Raw genomic sequence first — 25,000 nt, forward strand, 5'->3', positions numbered from 1 at the left:
AATTTTCATTTCTCCTCTTTTGTTTGTTTTCTCCTTTTTCATAGCTTTTATCGTACAAGGGTTTGCAGGGTTTTTTGGACGAGTTTTGTTTTTAAAAGAATCCATTAATTTTACCATATAATGCACTTAAAAAATAAGGAAAAAATTCCAAATGAGGTTAAATGTTAAAAAAAACCACAATTTTGGATTTTTTTTTAACTTTTTTTTACCTTTTGATATTTTTTTTTATTTTCATATGATGCTAAAAATGACCCCATAACATGATTTTCCAGGTCATTGCGATCATGGTGAGACTTTTTTAGTTATTTATTTATTATATATTTATTTTTTTTTAATTAGTGAAATAAACCTTGAAAATTTGCCCCCAAAATATTTTTTTCCCCAATTTTCAGAGATCCATATTATTTATTATTTTTACCTAAATGGAGATGAATGTGGGCTTGTTTTTTCCATGTTTTTTTTGATAGCTATCAATTTTTGATACCTTTTTGGATGTTTATGACATTTTGCTGTTTTTCATTGCACTTTTTTTAGGGGAGCCTATGTCGCGGGCGGAGGAGGGGACGCTGCGCTCTCCCACTGCTCGGGTCCGGCTGCCGCTGCTGCTGCGGCCTCTGCTGCTCGGTGGCTCGAGCGATGGGCCAGATCCCAGGGACTCGAGCGGCGCTCCTCGCCCGTGAGTGAAAAGGGGATTGGTTTTGGGGATTTATTGTCCGTGACGCCACCCACGGCTGTGGTGATTGTATGGACACCACCGCTGCTCTGGACGGGGATCCCGGGAGCGGTGACAGGGAGCAGCAAAGTTGTTATTTCTCCCCTCCGTGGGTAGGGGTTGGTCGTCCCGGGGCCCAGTGATGGGGTAGGGGTGGATGACAGGCCGGGTGTGGGGCCTGGTGAGGTGCAGGGTCGCGGGGGCAGCGCTGTGCCGTACGGCACAGTGGTACTCACTCAGCCTGAGACGTTGACACAGTTCTCGGTAAAACACACGGCTGGAAAGACGGTTCCCACGGACGGCTGCTGTTGCTTTTCCCCGGTAGTTAACGGTGACTGTCTCTTTCCCTGCACCTTGTGAAATGTTGGTAGCGATGGATTCCCACCGGTAACCCGCTCACCGACTTGGATATGGGCCGGAGGATCCCCTCTTTGCCCGCAGGCGCTGGCCCTGAGAAACTGGTGCCTTGGCGGTGGCGGTGTCTCTCTCATATGGTTGGACTGTTGCCTTCAATCGGGACTTAGTTGTTTGGAGACCCGGAGGTCCCCTTCACTGACGGATTTGGCAAATTCACGGCGACTCCTAGCCTTGCCGGGATCCGAAAGGCCCCTGCCAATGGTGCTGGCTTCTCTTTGTATACCGGTCCGGTACCGCCGGGCCATCACCCGTCCACGGTCCTTTCGGCAACCTCCGATCAGCCTCCACTGCAGACGGTCTCCGCCGTCTGCTAACCTTGCTGTCTCAGTCCGGGGCACACACCAGGACCAACTTCAGGCTCTACTTCTGTCACTTTCCTCCTCACACTTGCTCCTTTACCACTCAACTCCTCAACTCATCTGCCTGGTTTTCCCGCATCCAGGACTGTGAACTCCTCGGTGGGCGGAGCCAACCGCCTGGCCCACCCCCTGGTGTGGACATCAGCCCCTGGAGGAAGGCAACAAGGATTTCAGGTTTAGCTTAGGTGTACCTAACCGGGGTGTAGGGTGTGGTGATGTCATTACCTGTGACCCCTGGCTTGCCCAGGGCGTCACATTCCCCCTTAGCAAAATGCAGACCGTCCGCGGGCTGCCCGTCCAACACCGATTTTATTTTTCTGAAAAAGATAAAAAAAAACACATACAAGTATAGTAACATCATCCCACAACGGGAGGCACTTTTCTTAAACGTTGCAAAACGGTTTTAACGGTTACGGCTTCCGCTCTCACCCACCCAAGCAACCTGGCCCTGATGCTGCCCCTAAGAAACAAGCAGCACCCCTTGACCCCAGTCCAGCACCAAGTTACCCGAGCGGGATCTGTCCTTTCCAGGGGACCCACGTCCATGGGGAGCCCCTAGAACCCCCAGAGGGTAGCCACCGGTTCCGGTGGTGGCTGGGCCCCAGCCTGCTCCACTGCGGGCCCTCCCTCCAATCTGCCTCTCCGGAGGCGGCAACGGTGGAAGCTGCAACAACATTTTTACTTACATCCCACAAGTTTGTGGTTGCCCTGCAAGTTCTCGGGCCTGTTCATAAAGAGTTCTTTATGCAACTTTTTGAAGGGTCCCCACGGGGACAACGGTGCCGGCAACGACCGGTTCAATCAGCAGGTTAATCAGGTTACTCTTCGGTAATCATTGACTTATCATTCTCATCTTTAAACACTGGTGGTCCCAACGGGGACAACTTATAGGCGGAGGACCGCCGGTTTAGCAGTCCCTCCTCAATCGCGGGGCTCTAGTGCCACCTTCACATGGTGCACCGCTGTGGACCCCGATGGTAGCTCGCTGCGGGTGATCTTCCTCCATATTCATGCGGGCATGCACATCCGCTCTACACCCCTCTCGGGCATCGATCTCCCTGCGCAGCTGCCGTTGCCGCCGCTCCCAGCCGGGAGCACTTTCTGTTTGCTCCGGTTCAGCGTGTGCGGGGGACGGACCCAGCCAGAGTTCCTCCGTGTCGGCTACGACCGGCACCTTCAGTAATGAGGGACCCCGCTGTGATATGGCCTGCTCTGCCTCCTGGCAGCTGCATCCCCGCCGTGCCTCTGGTGCATCTTTGCTGACAGGCTCAGCCTTCGGCTTCTTCCATGGAAGCGGATCAGGGTGGTCACGGGCTTCGGCTGCAGGTCGGTCCGCCGGGGTGGATTGGCAGGGTACCGCTACCGTTGGTGGTGGTAGCGGGCCTAGTGGCGGGGCAGCAGCAGCCAACACAGGTAGCGGGGGAGGTAGCAGGGCGAGCGGGTATGGACCGGGTCCCTCAGCCGCGATGACCGACCCACTAGGGGTACAGGGGCGTGGGTCACTTACCCTCCCTTCCAAGACTCCCTCCTCCTCGCGTCTCCGTATGGCCGCCACCACTTCCGCCATGTCGGCCTCCCACTCCTCCAGGAGGAGCTGCATGCGGACCTGCAGACGGCTGCTTAGCTGGACGGTCCGGACTTCCACCCACGCTGCGGGGCCAGGCGCGGGGACCACGGTGTTGTCGGTCGGACTCAGCATCTTTAGCAGCGGCCTCTTCCAGGAACCAGTCAATGGCCGCAGGGTCCTGGCATCCCTGCTTCTATAGGCTACATGCGATCAGCCACCATTTCGTCCCCCTTAGCCTCTTTCCGGCTCCTCCTCTATCGAGGCGGGGTTTTGGCCTTCGCGCCTCCACTACTCGAGGAGACGCTCGAGCGGGAACTTTTCGCGACAAAGATGGCGGCTTCTGAAAATTTCCGGCCGGACACCTCCGGCGGTAACAAGGCACACCTCTACCCAACGGCAGAGCGGTAAGATCCTGTTCGTGACGCCAAGTTGTCGCGGGCGGAGGAGGGGACGCTGCGCCCTCCCACTGCTCGGGTCTGGCTGCCGCTGCTGCTGCGGCCTCTGCTGCTCGGTGGCTCGAGCGATGGGCCAGATCCCGGGGACTTGAGCGGCGCTCCTCGCCCGTGAGTGAAAAGGGGATTGGTATTGGGGATTTATTGTCCGTGACGCCACCCACGGTTGTGGTGATTGTGTGGACACCACCGCTGCTCTGTATGGGGATCCCGGGAGCGGTGACAGGGAGCAGCTTTGTTGTTATTTCTCCCCTCCGTGGTTAGGGGGTTTGTTGTCCCGGGGCCCAGTGATGGGGTAGGGGTGGATGACAGGCCGGGTGCGGGGCCTAGTGAGGTGCAGGGTCGCGGGGGCAGCGCTGTGCCGTATGGCACGGTGGTACTCACTCAGCCTGAGACGTTGACACAGTTCTCGGTAAAACACACGGCTGGAAAGACGGTTCCCACGGACGGCTGCTGTTGCTTTTCCCCGGTAGTTAACGGTGACTGTCTCTTTCCCTGCACCTTGTGAAATGTTGGTAGCGATGGATTCCCACCGGTAACCCGCTCCCCGACTTGGATATGGGCCGGAGGAGCCCCTCTTTGCCCGCAGGCGCTGGCCCTGAGAAACTGGTGCCTTGGCGGTGGCGGTGTCTCTCTCATACGGTTGGACTGTTGCCTTCAATCGGGACTTAGTTGTTTGGAGACCCGGAGGTCCCCTTCACTGACGGATTTCGCAAATTCACGGCGACTCCTAGCCTTGCCGGGATCCGAAAGGCCCCTGCCAATGGTGCTGGCTTCTCTTTGTATACCGGTCCGGTACCGCCGGGCCACCACCCGTCCACGGTCCTTTCGGCAACCTCCGATCAGCCTCCACTGCAGACGGTCACTGCCGTCTGCTAACCTTGCTGTCTCAGTTCGGGGCACACACCAGGAGCAACTTCAGGCTCTACTTCTGTCACTTTCCTCCTCACACTTGCTCCTTTACCACTCAACTCCTCAACTCATCTGCCTGGTTTTCCCGCCTCCAGGGCTGTGAACTCCTCGGTGGGCGGAGCCAACCGCCTGGCCCACCCCCTGGTGTGGACATCAGCCCCTGGAGGAAGGCAACAAGGATTTCAGGTTTAGCTTAGGTGTACCTAACCGGGGTGTAGGGTGTGGTGATGTCATTGCCTGTGACCCCTGGCTTGCCCAGGGCGTCACACCTACAACTGAAAAACTGCAATTTTTTTTTTCTTTCCAATGTTTACTATATAGGTTAACTAACGTGCAAACTTCGATAGATTGGACTTTTATGGACATGGCAATTCCAACGATGCTTCTTTTTTTATTTCCTTAGTTTTAAACTGAGAAAAAATGCAATTCACACTTTTATATTCTAATACTTTATTTTAAACATTTTTTAATTTTTTTAGTTTTAAACTGATTAAAAAAAGAGTAATTCAAACAATTTTTAACATGTTTTTAATTATTTTTTTCTTTAGTTTTAAACTGATAAAAAAGAGTAATTCAACCTTCTATATTTCTTTTATTTTAATATTTAATTTAAGATTTTTAACTTTTTTATTGGTTTTTGGTTTTTTTTTAATTTCCATTTCCCTTTGGGACTCAGACTAATAACTCTTTTTATTGTTTTTTTTAGTGATTATTAGATCACTTATTCTACAGACTGGAATAACACAGTATTGCAGCATACAATTACATTGTAAGCTCGGTCACAGACATCCTATCGGCTCCCTACGATCAACGGGCTGTAGAGGAGGGCTATAGCAGTTTGGCCTGGCACTCATTCACTGGCAACCAGGCCATTTAACTTGTGCTGTCAGTGATTGTTTAGATGGTTAAACAGCAGAGATTGGAGCTGGCTCTGCTCGCTGCTGTTCCTGACCCTGCACGCAACATATCACAATCAGGAAGGGATTAGCCAATTTCATAAAATTGTAACAATGGACAAAACTTAAAGAGACAGATCTCTGCTGCCTGTTTCCACCACTAGGGGGCCCACTCTGTATTCGTCTGTATACAGCTGCTGAACCCCTGTATTAGTGACTCTCAGGAAAGAACAAGCTTCTTTTTTGCGCTGTAATCTAAATAACCTTTTTATTAATGCCATTAACCCCTTAACGATGGTTTGGTTTATGTTCCCCAGACCTACCAGACATGATCAGAAGGCAGAGTTAATATGGAGGTCTTAGGGTCACTATTTTAAATTTGACATGGACAGCGCACTACAGGAGCCATAAGCCAATCCCTGTACCCCTAAAATGATATCTGTACATCAATGCTCCATTCAGGTTGTAAAACAGTAGATAAGAGGCTACATAACATGGAAAATAATGGTCTTATTCCCATGGTGGGAACATGATTAGCAGCCGCCTTGATGCCACTTATTAGGGCTGACATACAAATGGATGGATGGATGGGTTAAAATCCAACCTGTAAAATTCGGAAGCCAACATCAAGGAATGGGTGGGGGGACGTTGCCAGTAATCATAGACTAAAGGGCTGTTATTGTTGACTTCAACTCTTCCTAATTCTCCATTTCTGTTCCTTCCAGTGTGTGGTCACTGTAGTCACCGAGCCGCCACCTATCTTAACCACCCCGACCAGACCGGAGCAAAGGGGCACCGAAGAAACTCTTAACTGCTCGCACTGTCCGTTTGGAGAGAAGGTAAATACAAGAAGTATTATTCTGCGCTCCGCGGACTCCAGACTGATACATTGTAGCTAGTAATGAGTGAGCACTGCCATGCTCTGGTGCCCGGTACTCATAATGAGCACTTGGATGCTTAGATGGATGCGACTCGTGTACCGAGTATAATGGAACTCAATGTAAACCTTGAGTATTTTTCCAGATTTCTCAGAAAATGCTGCATCCCTCATTGACTTCCATTATACCTGATACATGAGTTGCGTGTAGCTGAGCATCCGACTGCTCATTATGAGTACCAAACACCCGAGCATGGTAGTTGTTATGCGAGGTTTTGGTTTTGCACACGCCTGCTGGCATGACTCTGTTCACACCAAAGAGTTTGACAAGCAACCGGAGGCTTCTGTATTGTTCAGCCAGAGCCGGGTGTCGGCTGGTTCAGGGTCACTGGTCTTCAGCTCTGCAGGGGTTAATTCCTGCAGACTGGTGAGCAGGAATTAAGAGCTCACGTTGCTAATTGCCTTGTTCAGCAATGTAAGTAAAAAGAAAACACCCGAGCACACAAAAATCCTATATTTTTAAATAATAAAAAAAAACCTTTTTCACCATTTTATCAACCTCCAAATTACCCCCGCGGGTCTGATGTAATCCGCGGTACAAACTGTGACCACCGGTGAACCCAGTCCCGAATTGCTGGACACGGCGACACAGCAATTCAGCAGTCAGGTCACCGGAGTTCACAGGCTTATTAGAGTTCACAGCATCCAGATGTCCCTGCAGCTGGGAACTCCAGAAACGTTAAAGGCTCCCTTAAAGGCTCCTTTAAGGTTTCCAGGCCTCAAAGATACCACACTGTCTGATTGCTGGGCTGCCATGTCCTGCAATTCAACAGTCCGCCAATCCAGCAGTCAGGTTACCGGAGTTCACACTCAGGGGCTCCCTCACTGCTGACATGAACTCAATTGAACACCATTCCTGGATTGGCAAACTGTCACGGCAGTCCGGTAATCCGGCAGCGGGTTCAACTGAGTTCACTAAGGGCAGCAGAGGATTCCTCAAGCTTGAATTCTGGTGACCTGACTGCCGGATTGCCAGACTCCTGTAATGCCGTGTTTGGCAATCCGGCAGTCTGTCAATCTGACAATGGGTTCACCAGTGTTCACAATTGGTACCATGGGAACCCAGCTGTGAACTCCAGTGACACCACTTTTCACATCCAGAGCTGGGATCCTCGTGGGACGTCATGTGGATTACGTTGAACCTGTAGTAGGAGTTCTTTTGAGGGTAATAAATTGGTGAAAGAGGGTGTGTTTTTTTAATAATTATTTAAAATAAAGGATTTTTGTGTGTTTTATTAAATTTTACTTTACTTGCACGGTTGGTAATGGGGGGGGGGGTTCATTGACATCTCTCCATTACCAACCCAAGGCTTGATGGCAGCTGTAATTATTGACAAATTACAGCTGACATCAACCCCATATATATCCGATTGCCACTGCATCAGGGAAATCGGGATAAGCCAGGTAAAAAGTTGGGTTTGTCACATCTGTTGGATGTGTCAATTGTGGAGCAGCTGTGGGCTGCAATTTTAGGCTGGGGATGGCCCAATAACTATGGACCTTCCCAGCCTGAGAATATTAGCCCCCAGCTGTCTGCTTTTTATGTGTTAGTTATAAAAAATGGGCAGGAGCCCACATAGTTTTTTTTTAAATTTATTTAGATTATTAAAAAAAACACCTTGGGGAGCCTCTCTTTTTGATAAACAGCCAAGATAAATCTGCAACCCACAGCTGTCTAGTATACCTGCACTGATTATCACAAATAAGCGGGGGACCGCACTTCAAAATGACAACATTATTCCCAGAAGTGACCTGTGGTTCAGAGCTGCATCCAGGCATGTTCTTCATGCTGTTCCCATTTAATTTCAGCAATGTTCCATCCATTTCAGCATTTTTACTGCCCCGCCAGACATCCTCTGAGGGTCCCCCAGAAAATTATTCGAGTTTCCCATTTACATGATTTGTTATTCATGACAAATAGACGAATAGTATGAAATATTCAAGACAAATAATCTGAACCTGAAAAGATCACTATTTGCCCATTACACGTTATAAGTAACTTGTGTATTCATTTCTCATCCATAGCATTGATTACATGTACTAATTACTGTGTGCTTGTTTTTAGGGGGATATCGGTCTTCCCGGACCTAAAGGTCCAGTGGGTCCCAAGGTGAGCACCACTGTTAGATATAGAGATTGATTCCGTTTCTGTGGACTCTGTTGGTTTGACGTACCTTAGTCCTCTTTCACACATTTGTGCATTTAACACACATGTGTGACGGTCCATGGGGAAAGTAGGAAAGGCCGTCCGTGTGTCTGTGTGTATGTTCTACGTGTGCTGTTCATGTGCTATCTGTGTGACATCTTGTATACTTACCTGTCTCTGGCGCTGCTGCTTCCTGGTCTGTGGTCAGTGCAGTGAATATTCATAAGCATAATGAGCGGGACCCAGAAGCAAGTGTTACCTTTCTCCGGTGCTGCTGCTGCTTCCGAGTTCATGTTCAGTTCAGTAAATATATATGAGCATAATGGGTGGGACCCGCAAGCAAGTGTTAGGGCCGTTTCACACATCCGGCTTTTCGCCGGATTGCCGGATTCGGCGCACTCCAGTACAGTGTATACAGTACAGTGGCAGCGCAACAAGCTCCAGTCACATGCTGTCATGTGACCGGAGCATGTGACCTGGAAGTTGTCGGAGTGCGCCGAATCTGGCAATCTGGCGAAAAGCCCGATGTGTGAAACTAACCTTACCTGTCTCCGGTGCTGCTGCAGCTTCTGGGTCTGCAGTCAATGCAGTGAATATTCATGCGCATAATGAGCGGGACCCGGAAGCAAGTGTTACAGCAGCGCCAGAGACAGGTAAGTATAACAATATATTTTTTTAAGTGACGTGTTTTCTTTGGTACGTGTCACACTGATGTCACATGGATCACATCCGGCAGAAGACATGTCGCCGTGGCCATGTGTCCATGGTGCATGTGAAAACACAGATGTGTGCGCAAACACATTGAATTTAATGGGTCTGTGTGTGTCTGGTACGTGTGGAAATGGACGTCATATATACCGAAAACACGGGCGTGTGAAGGGGGCCTCAAAGAGTTTGAGAAGATAAGTGAAAGCTTGCTGATCGCTGGAGGGTCCGACCACTAGCAGCGCCACCAATCTAACAAATATGGTACTGCGAAACCCCTCCTGACTGGCGCAGTGATTGAGCAGACACACACCACCGCTCTGCTCATTGTCTATGGCACTTAACATCACTATTTGTCTAGGATTAGAAAAACTATTTTTATTTTCCCAAAACAGCGCCACACCTGTCCACAGTTTTTATTACAACTAAGCTCCATTCACTTTGAAGAACCTGAGCTGCAATACTAGACCCAACTGTAGGCAGGGGTGGCGCTGTTTCTTATTGAAAATAACCATGTGTTGTTATAGCAGAAAAAAAAAAACATTTACAGTAACAACCAAATGAATGAGATTTCAAAATTCTGATTCACATGGTATCTTTTTTTCTTGCGTTTTTTTTTTAAATTAAACAGGTCTATTCTTACAGCGTTTTTACTGTGATTTTTCCCATTGAGATCAAAATGGCTTGGCATAAAAATCCTCTAAAAAAGGCAAAAATGTGTATAAAAAAATCTACGTTTGAAGATACCATTATTATGCCAGAATATTATCATTATATTGGAATTAATCACTGAAAATAATAAAGGAATATAAATATTGAATTATCTAAATAAAAAATATGTATATGTATGTATGTATGTATGTATGTATATATTTATATTTATTTAAATATTTAAATCATATATATATATATATATATATATCTAATATATAAAGCTGAATGTGTGTATGTATGTGTGTGTGTGTGTGTATGTGTGTATGTGTGTATGTCCGGGATTGGCATCTGCACCGTCGCAGCTACAGCCACAAAATTTTGCACACTCACACTTCTGGACCCCGAGAGCATCATAGGCTATGTTTTGAGGGGAAATTTTAACCCCGCGCTTTACAGTTATTCACCAAAAAACCTGCCTCCTTTAAAGCGATTGGAGCTGGGAGCCACAGTGCAGCCAGAACTTCAGAAGAATGTGCAGCCACGCCCTTATATGGAATGTTTGCCAGGGAAAGAGGCAGACACAGACAGGGTAAGAAACAGACATAGACAGGGTAAGAGACAGATACAAAGAGACAGACACAGACAAAGAGACAGACTAACAGGGAAAGAGACAGACAGGGAAAGAGAGGGAAAGAGAGAGACAGGTTAAGAGACAGATACAGACAGGTAAAGAGACAGACAAAGAGACAGAGACAGACACAGGGAAAGAGACAGACAGGGTAAGAGACAGACAGACAGGTAAAGAGACAGACAAAGAGACAGATAGAGGGAAAGAGACAGACAGGGAAAGAGAGGGAAGAGAGAGACAGGTTAAGAGACAGCCACAGACAGGTAAAGAGACAGACAAAGAGACAGAGACAGACACAGGGAAAGAGACAGACAGGGAAAGAGAGGGAAAGAGACAGACAGGGTAAGAGACAGACAGACAGGTAAAGAGACAATCAAAGAGACAGACAGAGGGAAAGAGAAAGACAGGGAAAGAGAGGGAAAGAGAGAGACAGGTTAAGAGACAGACACAGACAGGTAAAGAGACAGACAAAGAGACAGAGACAGACACAGGGAAAGAGACAGACAGGGAAAGAGGGAAAGAGACAGACAGGGTAAGAGACAGACAAAGACAGGTAAAGAGACAGACAAAGAGACAGACAGAGGGAAAGAGATAGACAGGGAAAGAGAGGGAAAGAGACAGACAGGGAAAGAGAGGGAAAGAGACAGACAGGGAAAGAGACAGACAGGGAAAGAGATAGATAGACAGACAGGGAAAGAGATTGAGACAGATGGAGAAATAGACAGAGACAGGCAGGGAAAGAGACAGACAGACAAAGAGATAGAGAGAGAGATATATACAGAGGGGGAGACAGACAGAGAATGGGAGAGAGACAGTTCCTATCCCGGGCGTTAATACATTCTATTTATAAATTCGATCCCGGGAATGTTAATACATTCTATTTTGTTAACAGCAGTTATTAACCCGGGCGAAGCCGGGTAGTACAGCTAGTATATATATATAATTGTGGGTCATGTACCATTTTGTGTTGGTTCATGTTTTGGGCGTGGTGGTCTGTCTATTCGACATATGGTGTGTCTTGTTAAGTCAGGTTATACCCCACTGCTGCCACCAGTTATGACGGGGTCCTTTTCCCATATCACACAATCAACAGACTGAGAGATGATTGAATAACCCAAAGAATATTTATTCCATATAATGCAGAATGTCCATCAAGTAATCCACCATGCAGAGGGTAAAATAGTCCAGGAATGGCATAAATGTCCTGGGTATCAGTCACAATCCTCCACCTTCTCCAGGGTAATCAGAGTTTCTCACAGTCTCTCTGGGGTGTCAGCCTCTACTCAGAGGATCAATCTTTCTTCTTCTCTCTTGTAAGTCTCACCCAGACTGAATGACTAGTCCCTCAGGTAAACAGAGAGTTTAGGTGGATCCCAGGCCCCCCTCCCCCAGACCTAGGGACAGAAGCACTGCAAGGAGATATAACCTGACTTAACAGGACAAACAATATATCGAATAGACAGACCACCACACCCAAAACGTGAACCCACACAAAAAGATACATAACCCACAATATCCCACCATCACCGAGCAATTAAACATGTTAAAAAAAAGTTTAAGTAATTCATAAAAGTAAACAAAATATTATTATTTTTTTAAAATTATTCAAAAGGGTGAAACTGGAAATCCAGGGCCGATCGGACCTTCAGGGGCAAAAGGAGAAAAAGGGGAACCTGTAAGTATTTGCCATTTTGTAACTTTTTCATTATTTGGTCATTAATACCAGAGAGCTATAAGTTTGAGCTCATTGAATTACAAAAACTGTTACCATACAAAACTGAATTACTAAGACGTCCATCCTTCTATATTATAGGGAAGAGTCGCGGCGAGTAAAGGGGACAAAGGTGATCAGGTAAGAAAATAGTTCCAAACCAAATCTCATAATGCGGAATGTATGGACTATGGATGTGTGGAAACAGCATTTTTTGATGTCTACTGGCCTGGAAATTTTGCACCCAATTTATTCCATGGAATGTGCATATTTTTCAAAAATTTTAATTTTTTTTTGTAAAATTGAAGGCAAATTTTATTGGCCTTGAACCCATTAGATCATATGTATAATTTTCTCTCCACATCCTTCTTGATTGATTCTTCTCCAGTTTTGTGTTTTGTTCGGGTCCTCGTCACTGTTGGCGGCATCAGACGGTCCCTGCTGCCCCTAATTCAGGTTGTTCAGGGTTTCCGTTCCCCGAATGTTGTCTAAATCCTCTTCAGCACCATTGATGGATGCAACGTGGGATCAGCTCATACCTTTACGCTGTCTCGGTGGCTTCTTTGTGGTATGAGGTGTAGTGTGGTGAAGGGTGCAGACAAGAACGCTTTGCGCACGATGCAGAGTGATAACACTGCAGACCTTCTTTTTTCCATAGACTTGTGATGCAAGTCATATAGGGAGCCTGGAGGGTAAATTCCTAGATGGTTTAGTGTTGTCTCCCTTCTTACGAATCCTAGGCAGACGTGCCCTTTATTTAGACTCCTGTAAATCTGTCAATTAATTTCCAGTTATACTTAATCCTTCACCTTGTCCATACCCAAGAGCATAACGGTCACAACCAAGTCTGGGTGTGGAGGAGGCCCAGTGTCTAATTCAACTGGATGTGTGCCCAAGGATGCAACACAGAGACCCATCAGGTCCCTACACCGCAATACACAATGCCAGTCAATCAAAGGCTAGCAGCTGATGTCAGTCTACCAGGATGGGGTCATATTTACCTTATGTACCAGGAAGGGGACACAGGATTTGGGACATATATACTAGGAAGGGACCCACGATGTGGAATATACATACCAGAATGGTGGTCATATTTACCAGGAAGGGGCCCAGGATGTGGAATATACATACCAGAATGGGGGTTATATTTACCAGGAAGGGGCCCAGGATGTGGGACATATATACCAGGCAGGGGCCTAGCATATGAGACATATTTACCAAGATGAGGGTCATATTTACGAGCATGGTGGACATTTATACCATGATGGGGGGGTCATATTTAGCAGTGAAGGGCCCAGGATGGGGGACACATATACAATGATCAGGGTCATATTTACCAGGAAGGGGTCCTGGATGGAGGACATATACTGTATAACAGGGTGCCCCAGGATCGGGGATATATATACCAGGTTATAGGTCATATTAATCAGGAATAACCCCAGGATGGGGAGCATATATTCCACAATAGGGGTCATATTTATTAAGAAGGTGCTCAGGATGGAAGACATATATACCAGGATGGGGAACATATATATCTGAATGGGGGTCTTATTCACCAGGATGGGGGTCATATATACCAGGAAGGGGCCCAGGATGGGGGACATATATACAGGATGGGGGTCATATTTACCAGAATGGAGCCCAGGATGGGGACATTAGTACATAATGAAGGGGCAGGGCAAAACGTATGTTTTTACAGGTATTACAACGCCACAAGGGCCCATACAGAGGTCTGAACATGTTCTTTAACCTGATTTTGGCCTTTTTACTGACTGTTCCTCTGATTGCCGATTTTGTCTCTTATCTGTACATCCTGGTCCTGACCTAGTGACATACCTGGTAACCTGCTCCATCTTCCAATAATTATTCTACGGACTCACCAAATGACCTCTGTTTAAGTCCAAATCCATACACAGGTGCGGTAGGATGAAGGCCAGGGCTCCCTTTGGACCAGATAGATGAAGAAGCTAACACAAAACTGTATTTAGAGATACCAGAGGTCCTTTACACTTGGTGGGTCCTACAAACCAGTACATGGTAGCCACTATTGCCCTGACTGCTGTTAAGTACCATGCAGTGGAGCTTGTGTTCCTCCCGGGGCAGAACAACACACACCTCAAGTGACCATTCCTGGACGATGAAGGCATTGATGCCATTGACTGGCCTTCTCCTCTCCCAGATCTTAATCCAATTGAGAACCACTGGGACTCTTATGTATCAGTACAGCCGACGTTGCCAAGTATTGGCACAGACTGCCCACGAAGCACTGAGGCTCTGATCCAGGTCTGGGAGGAGATCGGCCAGGACACCATCCACCATCTCATCAGCAGCGCGACCAGTTGATATCGGAAATACAGTATATACTTTGAAGTGGAAGCCATACACCCTACGTTTGGAGATGCTGTGATAAAATTTTTGCAAATTGGATCTTCTGTGATTTCAATTTTTGACTTTGATTTTACGGGAGATTTGGAAACCGGCTGTCATGGTCGTTTCTCTATTTGTGGAGACTTGTGTCAGGTTCAGGGTTGAGATCCCTCATTTCCATCTTGGACTCTACATTTAAATGTTGTTTTGTTTCTCTTGGTGCTGAAACAGTTAATGTCAGGTTTGCTGCTACCTGCTTCCCAGCAGTGCAGGTCAGCTGCAGTTGCTCTATAGCTACACCGCTTTGTGTTTAAGTATCTAGATTTCCTAGCAATCTTTGCTGATTATACAAAACCAGTTGTATTCTGGCCACCTTGGTGGAAGGAGCTGCTGTGGATTCGTCCTCAAGTTGTATCTTCTCAATTTTGGTTGTTTGTCCCCTGTTTGTCTCACCTACCCTCTTGCAGTATTAGTACAGCTGTGGGTTTAGTGAACCTTACCTTCCCACTCACTAGCCAGGATTATAGTAGGGACATTTCAGGGCTTCAGGTTCCTGCTCGGCGACAGGTAAGGAACTCTTTAGGGTCTGGCTATGAGTGCAGAGTATGGCGGCAGGTAAAGGTAGGAGATGTCCCGTCTACCATCTCAATAGTGCCAGGGCACACCGTTGTTATTGTATTCCTGGTGTCCCCCTTGTTTGTGGTGTAGTTGTGGAGTGTTTTGGTTGCGTGTCGGACATCTGTTGGTCTGACCGCACATGCCACGTGTAACAGTGTGACACCGGCCTTCAATCTGTTGATGACTTTGGTTTCCATTCATGGTTTCCATTCACGCTTGTTCCATCATTTACTTCCAAACGAACAACACAATTTACATTTAAAGTTTTTTCAATTTGACATCTAATACCTTAAAAGAAAAAAAGTAATAGTATAAAAAAAATAGGTAACACAATAAAAATAGTTATAAAAGAATTTAAAACAATATTTCATAAAAACATTAAAGGAAAGGTGCGCGCATGTTATGTATCACATGTTATTTGTGGCCCCTGAGATTTCAATGATTGCTTCTGGATTCTTCTCCTTTTTATAGACCTGATTAGTCTCACAGAACAAATGTAGAATTTACACCTGTCGGATTAATTAGAGGGATATTTTTATCGTGTTCTACTCGCACCTGTGTCCAATTAACAGCGATTTAGAATATTATTTTCATGAAACATTTTACAAGTTGTTTTTTTTTCCGACACTTTTGAAAAGATTACATTTTATTTACAAGGTAAAATTGTAACAAACTCGTTACCAAACTTCTTTTGGGGGGGTAAACCGTTCACCCTATTACATCCAATCAACAAAAATAGAATGATACAATTAAAAGGAAAAAGAAGATAAACTTCCTTCTATATTTCCTTAAAGAAACCTAAAAGAAGAATGTGGCGCCCTGGACAAGTCAGGTCGTCACAGGTACTGCAACAACACACCCCACACCCCGGCTAGGCACACCGAAGTCAGACAAAAATCCTTGTTGCCTCCCTCCAGGGGCTGATGTCCACACCAGGGGGTGGAGCTAGGCGGTTGGCCCCACCGACCGAGGAGTTCACAGTCCTGGAGGTGGGAAAAGGAAATCAGATGAGTTAGGGAGTTGAAGAGTGAAGTGGTAGTAGGGGAGACTGACCGTGTCCGGGTGCGTGGCCCGGGCACATACAACAAGGTTGGCAGACGGTGGTGACCGTCTGCAGGCGAGGCTGATTGACGTGAACCGTAAGGACCGAGGACGGGCGGTGGCCCGCCGGTACCGGATCGGGGAGCGAAGAGAAGCCAGCACCATTCGGCAGGGCCTACGGACCCCGACCAGGCTTGGAGTCGCCGTAAAATCGGTCAAATCCGTTAGCGAAGGGAACCTCCGGGGTTTCCCAGCAGTCAAGACCCAATTGAAGGCAACCGCTCAAACCGTGAAGGGAAATACAGTCACCGCCAAGGCTACAGTTCCCAGGGCCAGAGCCTGCGGGCAAAAGGGGCTCCCTCAGCCTTCATCCAAGCTGGGGAGCGGGTTACCGGTGGGAAGCCACCAGAACCGAGAACTTAACACAGGTGCAGGGAAAGGCAGTCACCGCCAACCTACCGGGGGAAGAACCACCGCAGCCGTCTGTGGGACCCGTCCATCCAGCCGTTTGTTTTACCGGAGACTTTGCATTCATCATTGGCTGAATGAGTACCACCGTGCCGTGCGGCACCGCGCTGCCCCCGCGACCCTGCACCTCACCAGGCCCCGTAAGCCACCTGCCATTCCTCCCTCACCGGGCCCCGGGACAACCAACCCCCCCTACCCACGGAGGGGAAGAACAACATCCAAGCTGCTCCCTGTCATCGCTCTCGGGATCCCTGTCCAGAGCAGCGGTGGTGTCACAACCTCACCACGACCGTGGGTGGCGTCACGGACAATAAATCCCCAAAACCATTCCCCCTTTCACTCACGGGCGAGGAGCGCCGCTCGAGTCCCCGGATCGGGCCCACCGCTCGAGCCACCGAGCAGCAAGCGAAGCAGCAGCAGTGCCGGACCCGAGCGTGGTGAGTGCAGCGTTCCCTCCTCCGCCCGCGACAAGAACATTGTAAGGTTTTTTTCAGTCGGCAATATAAATGTCCTTGTGTGATGGTGGAATATGGGGGGTTGTGTATAATATTGTGTAGAATCGTATTTTTGGCTCTACCCATTCTGTGTATTTTGTCCTGTTTGCAGGGTAATCACCCCCTGCTGGGCTTTTGTACCTAAGTCTGGGGGAGGGGGGCCTGGAATCCACCTAAACTCTCTGCCTGGGGGATTATTCAGTCTGGCTGGGAAAGACAAGAGACAAGCAGGAAGATTCATCCTCTAGGGGAGAAGCTGCAGCTACAAGCAACACCCCAGAGAACTATTGAGAAACCCTGATTTCCCTTGAAAAGGACTGCTGGAGGATTGTGACTCATCCCCGGGACATTTATCCCTTTACCCTCTACTTTACCCTCTGGTAGTGGATTATTTGATGGACATTCTGGATTGCATGGAATAAATATTCTTTGGTTTGTTCACTCATCTCTTGCTCTGTTGATTGCGTTATATTGGAGAAGGACCCTGTGACACCCTGTATGATCAGGGCCAGTAACTTCTGCTTTAACTTTTGCACTGATGACACTAGGCGCTGTCACAATTTCTCCGCTCAATGTGTCTTGAAAGCATCTTGACAGTTTTGCTGACTTATGGAATCAGGGCCATACTGACTTATTAGTTTGGTGAGTGACAGCTCAGTCATCCAATCTAGTGCAAGGGCAGGCTTAGCTGTCAGTATGCTGATTGACAACTCAGCCATCCAATCTGAGACTCCGAAGTGCTGGGCTTCTTCAGATGTTCCTTATTCTGGGTGATTGTCCAGCTACTTAGCTGAGCAGTCAATCTCAGATCACTACCAGTGCGTTTTGGTCTCCTATGTCTCTGCTCTGGTTTCTGATCTATTGATGCCAGACCTTGGACCTCCTCTGACCATCGATTTGCCTTGTCCCTTTGCTTTGATCCGCGATCCTCCTGGTATTCTTTCCCCGGACTGTGACCTGACTACGTCTTTGTCGTTACCTTTAGTTCACGACGGATTCTCTTGGTATCTGACCCCAGAATATTTGAGTACCCTGCCTCACGGCTTTTCGAGATTAGTGACACAGGCATCAAGTGATTTCAGTACATGTTGACATGCTGTGCAGCTGACATGAGTTTGCCAGGGTCATATTGGCCTTGCTCTTCCTGGAGCTTCTCATAACCCTCTCCATGACACATCTGCACTATTTTTTGGAGGCGTTTGACAAGAATTTTGAGATACACCATTTCTGCTATAGTCTTGTATACTGCTTAGTACTAGAACAAGAAGGTCTGGAAATTGCCCAGCAGAACCATTGTGTTTTTTCTTTGAAGGACCCTGTGTATTCATTAGCCTCCACAAACACATTACGACCATAATGGACACACAATGGGATGACCACATGAAATGATATGACATGACTGACTGGAAGGAGATGATGGGCCCCATCCATTTCTTACACTAAGAACTATGGGCCTCATGGGAACTGGCCAAGTAGAGGTTGGTTCCATAATAGTGCACAATGGTTTTCGACTCTTCGACATAAACCATTATCACGTGGACTTCCTTTCACCATTTGACCTAGGTGCTTAAACATTGAAAGGAGTTGAGAATGAACATGTTTTGACCTCTTGTAGAAAGAAGAAACTTTAGGAGATGGATCTAATGAACCTTTATATCAGTAACTATAGCCACATTTCACTTTGTCTCAGGCCGGCGTCACACGGGACGATCTATCGGGCGATCGCACGAGCGATCGTACCCGCCCCCGTCATTTGTGCGTCACAGGCAATTAGTTGCCCGTGGCGCACAAAGTCGTTAACCCCTTGTCACACACACTTACCTCCGGACGACGTCACTGTGGGCAGCGAACATCCTCTTCCTGAAGGGGGAGGGACGTTCGGCGTCACAGCGACGTCACACAGCGGCAGCCAATAGAAGCGGAGGGGCGGAGATGAGCGGGACGTAACATCCCGCCCACCTTCTTCCTACCGCATTGCTGGATATATCGTAGCGTGTGACGCCGCCCTTAGTCATTGGATCATTACCGCTAGAGATGGAACAATTGACTTGTAGGACTCCGGTCAATTGGCCAGGTCAGTTGGGTATTCCCAAGGTGCAAACGAGGAAAATATTCTAAGAGCCCAATCTTAGTCTATCTAGAACATGAGCATGTGTCACTATATGAAACATTATGTCACGGGTGACAGACAGCCATGTGGTTTCTGGCAATAGAAGGTCACAGCTTATGGCTGCACAACATGCTCCCTGAGTTTCTGTTGTTCCTGCTATCAGTATTTCATCTGTTACTTTCCCATGCAATTAGCTTTTCATTAATTCTGTCATTTTCTATATGGAAAATAACAAACTGGAAAATAACACACGGAAAACACAGATACCTAACAATTTGACGGTATCATATTTTTTAGTAATATACGGTTGGGTCCCGTAGCCATGCCTCTTTCCGCCTGCGTTCTACCTCTGTAGACACATACCCTTCTTCAAGCATGACATGTTTGGTCACTTCCAGGGCATACCAGCCCCTCTCCCTGCAGTGTCGGGTATAGCTGACCATTTCTTCAGGCTCTAGGTTGCGGCCAGGATGCTTCCAAGGAAGGTGTGGGGCCACATCCCGCCGAGACACAAATACCCCCGCTGTGAGGTCTGCTTCATGGATGAAACAGCCATGTGGTTTCTGGCAATAGAAGGTCACAGCTTATGGCTGCACAACATGCTCCCTGAGTTTCTGTTGTTCCTGCTATCAGTATTTCATCTGTTACTTTCCCATGCAATTAGCTTTTCATTAATTCTGTCATTTTCTATATGGAAAATAACAAACTGGAAAATAACACACGGAAAACACAGATACCTAACAATTTGACGGTATCATATTTTTTAGTAATATACGGTTGGGTCCCGTAGCCATGCCTCTTTCCGCCTGCGTTCTACCTCTGTAGACACATACCCTTCTTCAAGCATGACATGTTTGGTCACTTCCAGGGCATACCAGCCCCTCTCCCTGCAGTGTCGGGTATAGCTGACCATTTCTTCAGGCTCTAGGTTGCGGCCAGGATGCTTCCAAGGAAGGTGTGGGGCCACATCCCGCCGAGACACAAATACCCCCGCTGTGAGGTCTGCTTCATGGATGAAACCCCATCCCTGCTCGGGGTCAAAGCGATCCACCAGACCACGGCACCGTGGCCCTTTGACACGTGAAGCAGCGCTCCTCACTTGCTCCTTCTCCGCCCTGTTGTGGGCGGCCAGCTCCTACCGCCGCTGTTTTCTGGTAGCAATCTCTTGTTGCAACTCCTGACTGTGTCGCTCCCAGTAGGGGGTGTCGGCGTCCGGCCTCAGCTCCCTAACGGGCTCTGGCTTTAGGCGGACTCGGGCGGCCCCAACAGCCGTCGGGATGCCGCGCAGTAGTGGAACCGGTGGGCTGGCAGGTCCCACTCCCGCTACTGTAGGTAGGAAGACCGACTGTTCCGCAGCCTTTGTTGCAGGGCCCGGGTGCTCCGCCTCTAAGGACGGGCCCGGTGATGCGGCCGGGTCTGATCTGGCCGGGCTCCGGGGGACTCTAGGGCTGCTGCTGGACTTTCATATAAAAATGCTGCAGGTTCCACTGCCGGGATGGATAGTGGCAGCTCGGCATCCGCCGAGGATGGGGTAGGTGACAATGGAGTGGTTGCCGAAAGCGGGGCGAACCGGATCCCTCAGCCACCATGGCCGGATTAGGGTAATCAATAGGGACTGGGTAACCGCTCACCCTTTCTTCACGTGGGATTTCAATCTCACAGGCTCGCACCACCACCGCCAGACTCCTCATCTCTTCCCTCCAGTGGTTTAGTATGAACAGGAACTGTGTCCGCATTCTCCTGCACAGCTGCTCGGTCTCTTCTTCAATCCAGGTCGCGGTCTTGGGAACAGCATGTTCCGGTGACCAGCTCCGCTACGCCATCTTCCCTCTCCTTTGTCCAGGAACAGTATGGCAGAGTCCTGGCGTCCCTGCTTCTCTTCCGCTTTCGCTACATTCAGGCACGCCCCCTCGGTTTTCTCCCAGCATTCTTTCGCGCGCTGTGGCCCTCTGGGAACTTCCAGTTCCTGTTTCAGGCTGAAGACGAAGGGCGGGGACTCGGCTTTGCGCCCTTTTCCAAGAAGATGGTTTTTTTGGCTCGAAAATAGAGGAAAAATGGCGGGCGTCGCAGAAAACGGGATTTTGGACTGCAATTTTCACTTCTCAAGGTGCACGTCACCCAGGTTAGTGGGTCCTGCTCGCATCCTGTTCGTGACGCCAAGTTTTCTTAAGGTGTGCCGCCCCCGTGACAGCCGACGGGCTGCTCAGACCCGGATGCACAGTGGCTCGAGGGGTCTCCAGATACGAGGCGGGGTCGCGTGGCTACCTCGGAAATAAAAAGGGGGGAATTGTTTTGGGTGCTGAATGAGATAATGTTCGTGACGCCACCCACGGTGTGTGGTAACGTGAGGGACCACCGCTGCCGTTTTGGGGGGAGGAAGCCCGGGGACGATGGTGTGTGGCAGCTCGAGATGCTAACCCCTCCGTGGGCATGGGGAGTGGTGTCCCGGGATCCGGTGATGGATTGAGTGGAGGACCCGTCGGGTGAAAAGGGATATTGGGTACTCACACAGTCCAAAGTCACTGATGCTGACACCAGGTAAACCAAACTCTTGAGTATCCTTCTCTCTTTGGGCGAGTACGCTAGGTCCGTGCCCCTTTGGTGTTGCAAGTTGGTCTGAAGCCTTGTCCCTTGGCACTGTGTGTCCTACGTGTAGATCCCTCTCACATGAAGCGATTCGGGTCCCGCTCACCTGTGTGGCTAGCAGGGTGAGCTTGCTCTTAGGGGTCACGCTTGGGATTTTCTGGACGGTTGTGGGAAATCCTATCCCCCTCGTTGCGCTAGTACCCCGATTCTGGAGCGTGTGGGGAACGGTTCCTGAAGATTCTGTTCCCATTGGGTAAATTACTGGGCTGCGTGAAGCTTCTTCCCAGCCTAGGGTCCACGTACCCCGACGTTCCCTGGTCCCTGCCCGGTTGTAGCACAAGGCAGCCGGCCTGCTATCTGTAGCAGCACCGTACCCCCTGTCACTACCCCCTGCGACCGGGGTTCCGCTCCTTCTGGCCAGACCAACGTCTGGCCCCTGAGACGGGTAAAGGAGCCCAGCTCCACAGCGTGACCTGTCCTGTCACCGCTGCTCACTGCTCAACTACTACTCTACAACTGACATCTCTGCCCTCCCTCTTCCATCCCTCCATCTGGGTGGCCCTATTCCCCTCAGGCTGCCCAGTGGGTGTTTGGTGAGTGTGGTGCAGAGTGTTCCTCAGGATTTTGGTACACCTGTTGGTAGCAACACCAAAATGACAGGACCCATAACCAAGGAGGAGCAGGTACCATGTAGAAGGGCAGATTGCACGGCACCCTTGTGACGACCTGATAGGCCAGGGCGTCACACATGGGTCAGGGCAGGCCGAAGACATAGGTTATATGCAACTTCCAAAATGTAATCCTAATTGACAACTGTTGTTACGAAGATCGAGAATAGACACAAGGATCCAGTACAAAAATGTAAGGCAGTAAACATGGTTTGACAGGTCAAGGCCTTTGGAGTCTGGTTGCAAAGCTTGGAGAGGCACGGGTCAGGGAAGGCAGAAGACAAGTATACAATTTCGATAATTCATGATTGTAATATCACAAGACAAAATACCCGAGAAGAAATCAGGAACCTAACAAACCTTATGGCTCAGGCTCAGAGTGATGGGAAGAATCTGTTGGCCAAATTTGTCGATAACGGGTTTTAGTCGTAACGTTACATCCTTTGGTCTTCTCCATCTCATGTTCCTTCCGTTATTTTTTTTAAATCCACTCATTTGTCAATTAAGCTGAAGTTTCGGATCCATTTTTTTTCTTTTTTCCTCGCAACGTTCTGGTGTCATTTATTAGATAAGAGACAAAATCGGTCTTTATGCCACGCATTACGTGATGTCTAAAGTTACAAAGTTATTTCATTTCTGGCAGAAAAATGATGATTGATGTGTAGGCAGCGGCAGAAATAACCGCCAAACAATGTTGGCTCAGATCCCAAACAACATGAGTCATGTTTCAGATTTTCATTTACAAATAGGGCCCGGGGGAAATCAGGAAACCGCCACACAATGAAGTGTACGACGCGGCGACAACCACGACTGTAAATATTCCGTTACTGAGAGAAATTTTATCACCTCAAAATGTTTCGCGCATCAGATCTTCAATTTTGGTTTATTAAGAAATCTGTACCCCTGAATTAATAGTCTAAACCCGAAATTAATATACAGTACAGACCAAAAGTTTGGACACACCTTCTCATTCAAAGAGCTTTCTTTATTTTCATGACTCTGAAAATTGTAGATTCACATTGAAGGCATCAAAACTATGAATTACCACATGTGGAATGAAATACTTAACAAAAAAGTGTGAAACAACTGAAAATATGTCTTATATTCTAGGTCCTTCAAAGTAGCCACCTTTTGCTTTGATTACTGCTTTGCACCCTCTTGCCATTCTCTTGATGAGCACCAAGAGGTAGTTACCGGAAATGGTTTTCCAACAGTCTTGAAGGAGTTCCCAGAGATGCTTAGCACTTGTTCGCTCCTTTGCCTTCACTCTGCGGTCCAGCTCACCCCAAACCATCTCGATTGGGTTCAGGTCTGGTGACTGTGGAGACCAGGTCATCTGGCGTAGCACCCCATCACACTCCTTCTTAGTGAAATAGCCCTTACACAGCCTGGAGGTGTGTTTGGGGTCATTTTCCTGTTGAAAAATAAATGATGGTCCAACTAAACGCAAACCGGATGGAATAGCACGCCGCTGCAGATGCTGTGGTTGCCATGCTGGTTCAGTATGCCTCCAATTTTGAATAAATCCCCAACAGTGTCACCAGCAAAGCACCCCCACACCATCACACCCCCTCCTCCATGTTTCACGGTGGGAACCATCCATGTAGAGTCCATCCGTTCACCTTTTCTGCGTCGCACAAAGAAACGTTGGTTGGATCCAAAGATCTCAAATTTGGACTCATCAGACCAAAGCACAGATTTCCACTGGTCTAATGTCCATTCCTTGTGTTATTTAGCCCAAACAGGTCTTTTCTGCTTGTTGCCTGTTCTTAGCAGTGGTTTCCTAGCAGGTATTTTACCATGAAGGCTGCTGCACAAAGTCTCCTCTTAACAGTTGTTCTAGAGATGTGTCTGCTGCTAGGACTCTGTGTGGCATTGACCTGGTCTCTAATCTGAGCTGCTGTTAACCTGCGATTTCTGAGGCTGGTGACACGGATAAACTTATCCTCCGCAGCAGAGGTCTTCCTTTCCTGGGGCGGTCCTCATGTGAGCCAGTTTCTTTGTAGCGTTTGATGATTTTTGCCACTGCACTTGGGGACACTTTCAAAGTATTCCCAATTTTTCGGACTGACTGACCTTCATTTCTTAAAATAATGATGGCCACACGTTTTTCTTTACTTAGCTGCTTTTTTCTTGCCATAATACAAATTCTAACAGTCTATTAAGTAGGACTATCAGCTGTGTATCCACCAGACGTCTGCACAACACAACTGATGGCCCCAACCCCATTTATAAGGCAATAAATACCACTTATTAAACCTGACAGGGCACACCTGTGAAGTGAAGACCATTTCCGGTGACTGCCTCTTGAAGCTCATCAAGAGAATGCCAAGAGTGTGCAAAGCAGTAATCAAAGCAAAAGGTGGCTACTTTGAAGAACCTAGAATATAAGACATATCTTCAGTTGTTTCACAATTTTTTTGTTAAGTATTTCATTCCACATGTGTTAGTTCATAGTTTTGTTGCCTTTTGATGCACTCTTTATTGATTGGTCTCCCTCGAAACAAACTCTCCCCTCTCCAATCCGTCTTGAGTGCAGCAGTCTGGGTCAT

General features: G+C 48.0%; 1 protein-coding gene across 1 annotated transcript in view; it reads left to right on the forward strand.

Moving 5' to 3' along the window:
* The window catches only part of COL22A1 (collagen type XXII alpha 1 chain), a 515,443-nt gene that overhangs the window by 202,058 nt on the left and 288,385 nt on the right, over positions 1 to 25,000 (forward strand). The window contains exons 9-12 of the mRNA XM_075316011.1: positions 6,041 to 6,154; positions 8,318 to 8,362; positions 11,998 to 12,060; positions 12,199 to 12,237. Of these exons, the coding sequence (XP_075172126.1) occupies positions 6,041 to 6,154; positions 8,318 to 8,362; positions 11,998 to 12,060; positions 12,199 to 12,237 (261 nt within the window). The remainder of the gene's footprint in view (positions 1 to 6,040; positions 6,155 to 8,317; positions 8,363 to 11,997; positions 12,061 to 12,198; positions 12,238 to 25,000) is intronic.

The sequence above is a fragment of the Anomaloglossus baeobatrachus genome, chromosome 6, assembly GCF_048569485.1.
Source record: "Anomaloglossus baeobatrachus isolate aAnoBae1 chromosome 6, aAnoBae1.hap1, whole genome shotgun sequence".
Classification (NCBI taxonomy): domain Eukaryota; kingdom Metazoa; phylum Chordata; class Amphibia; order Anura; family Aromobatidae; genus Anomaloglossus; species Anomaloglossus baeobatrachus.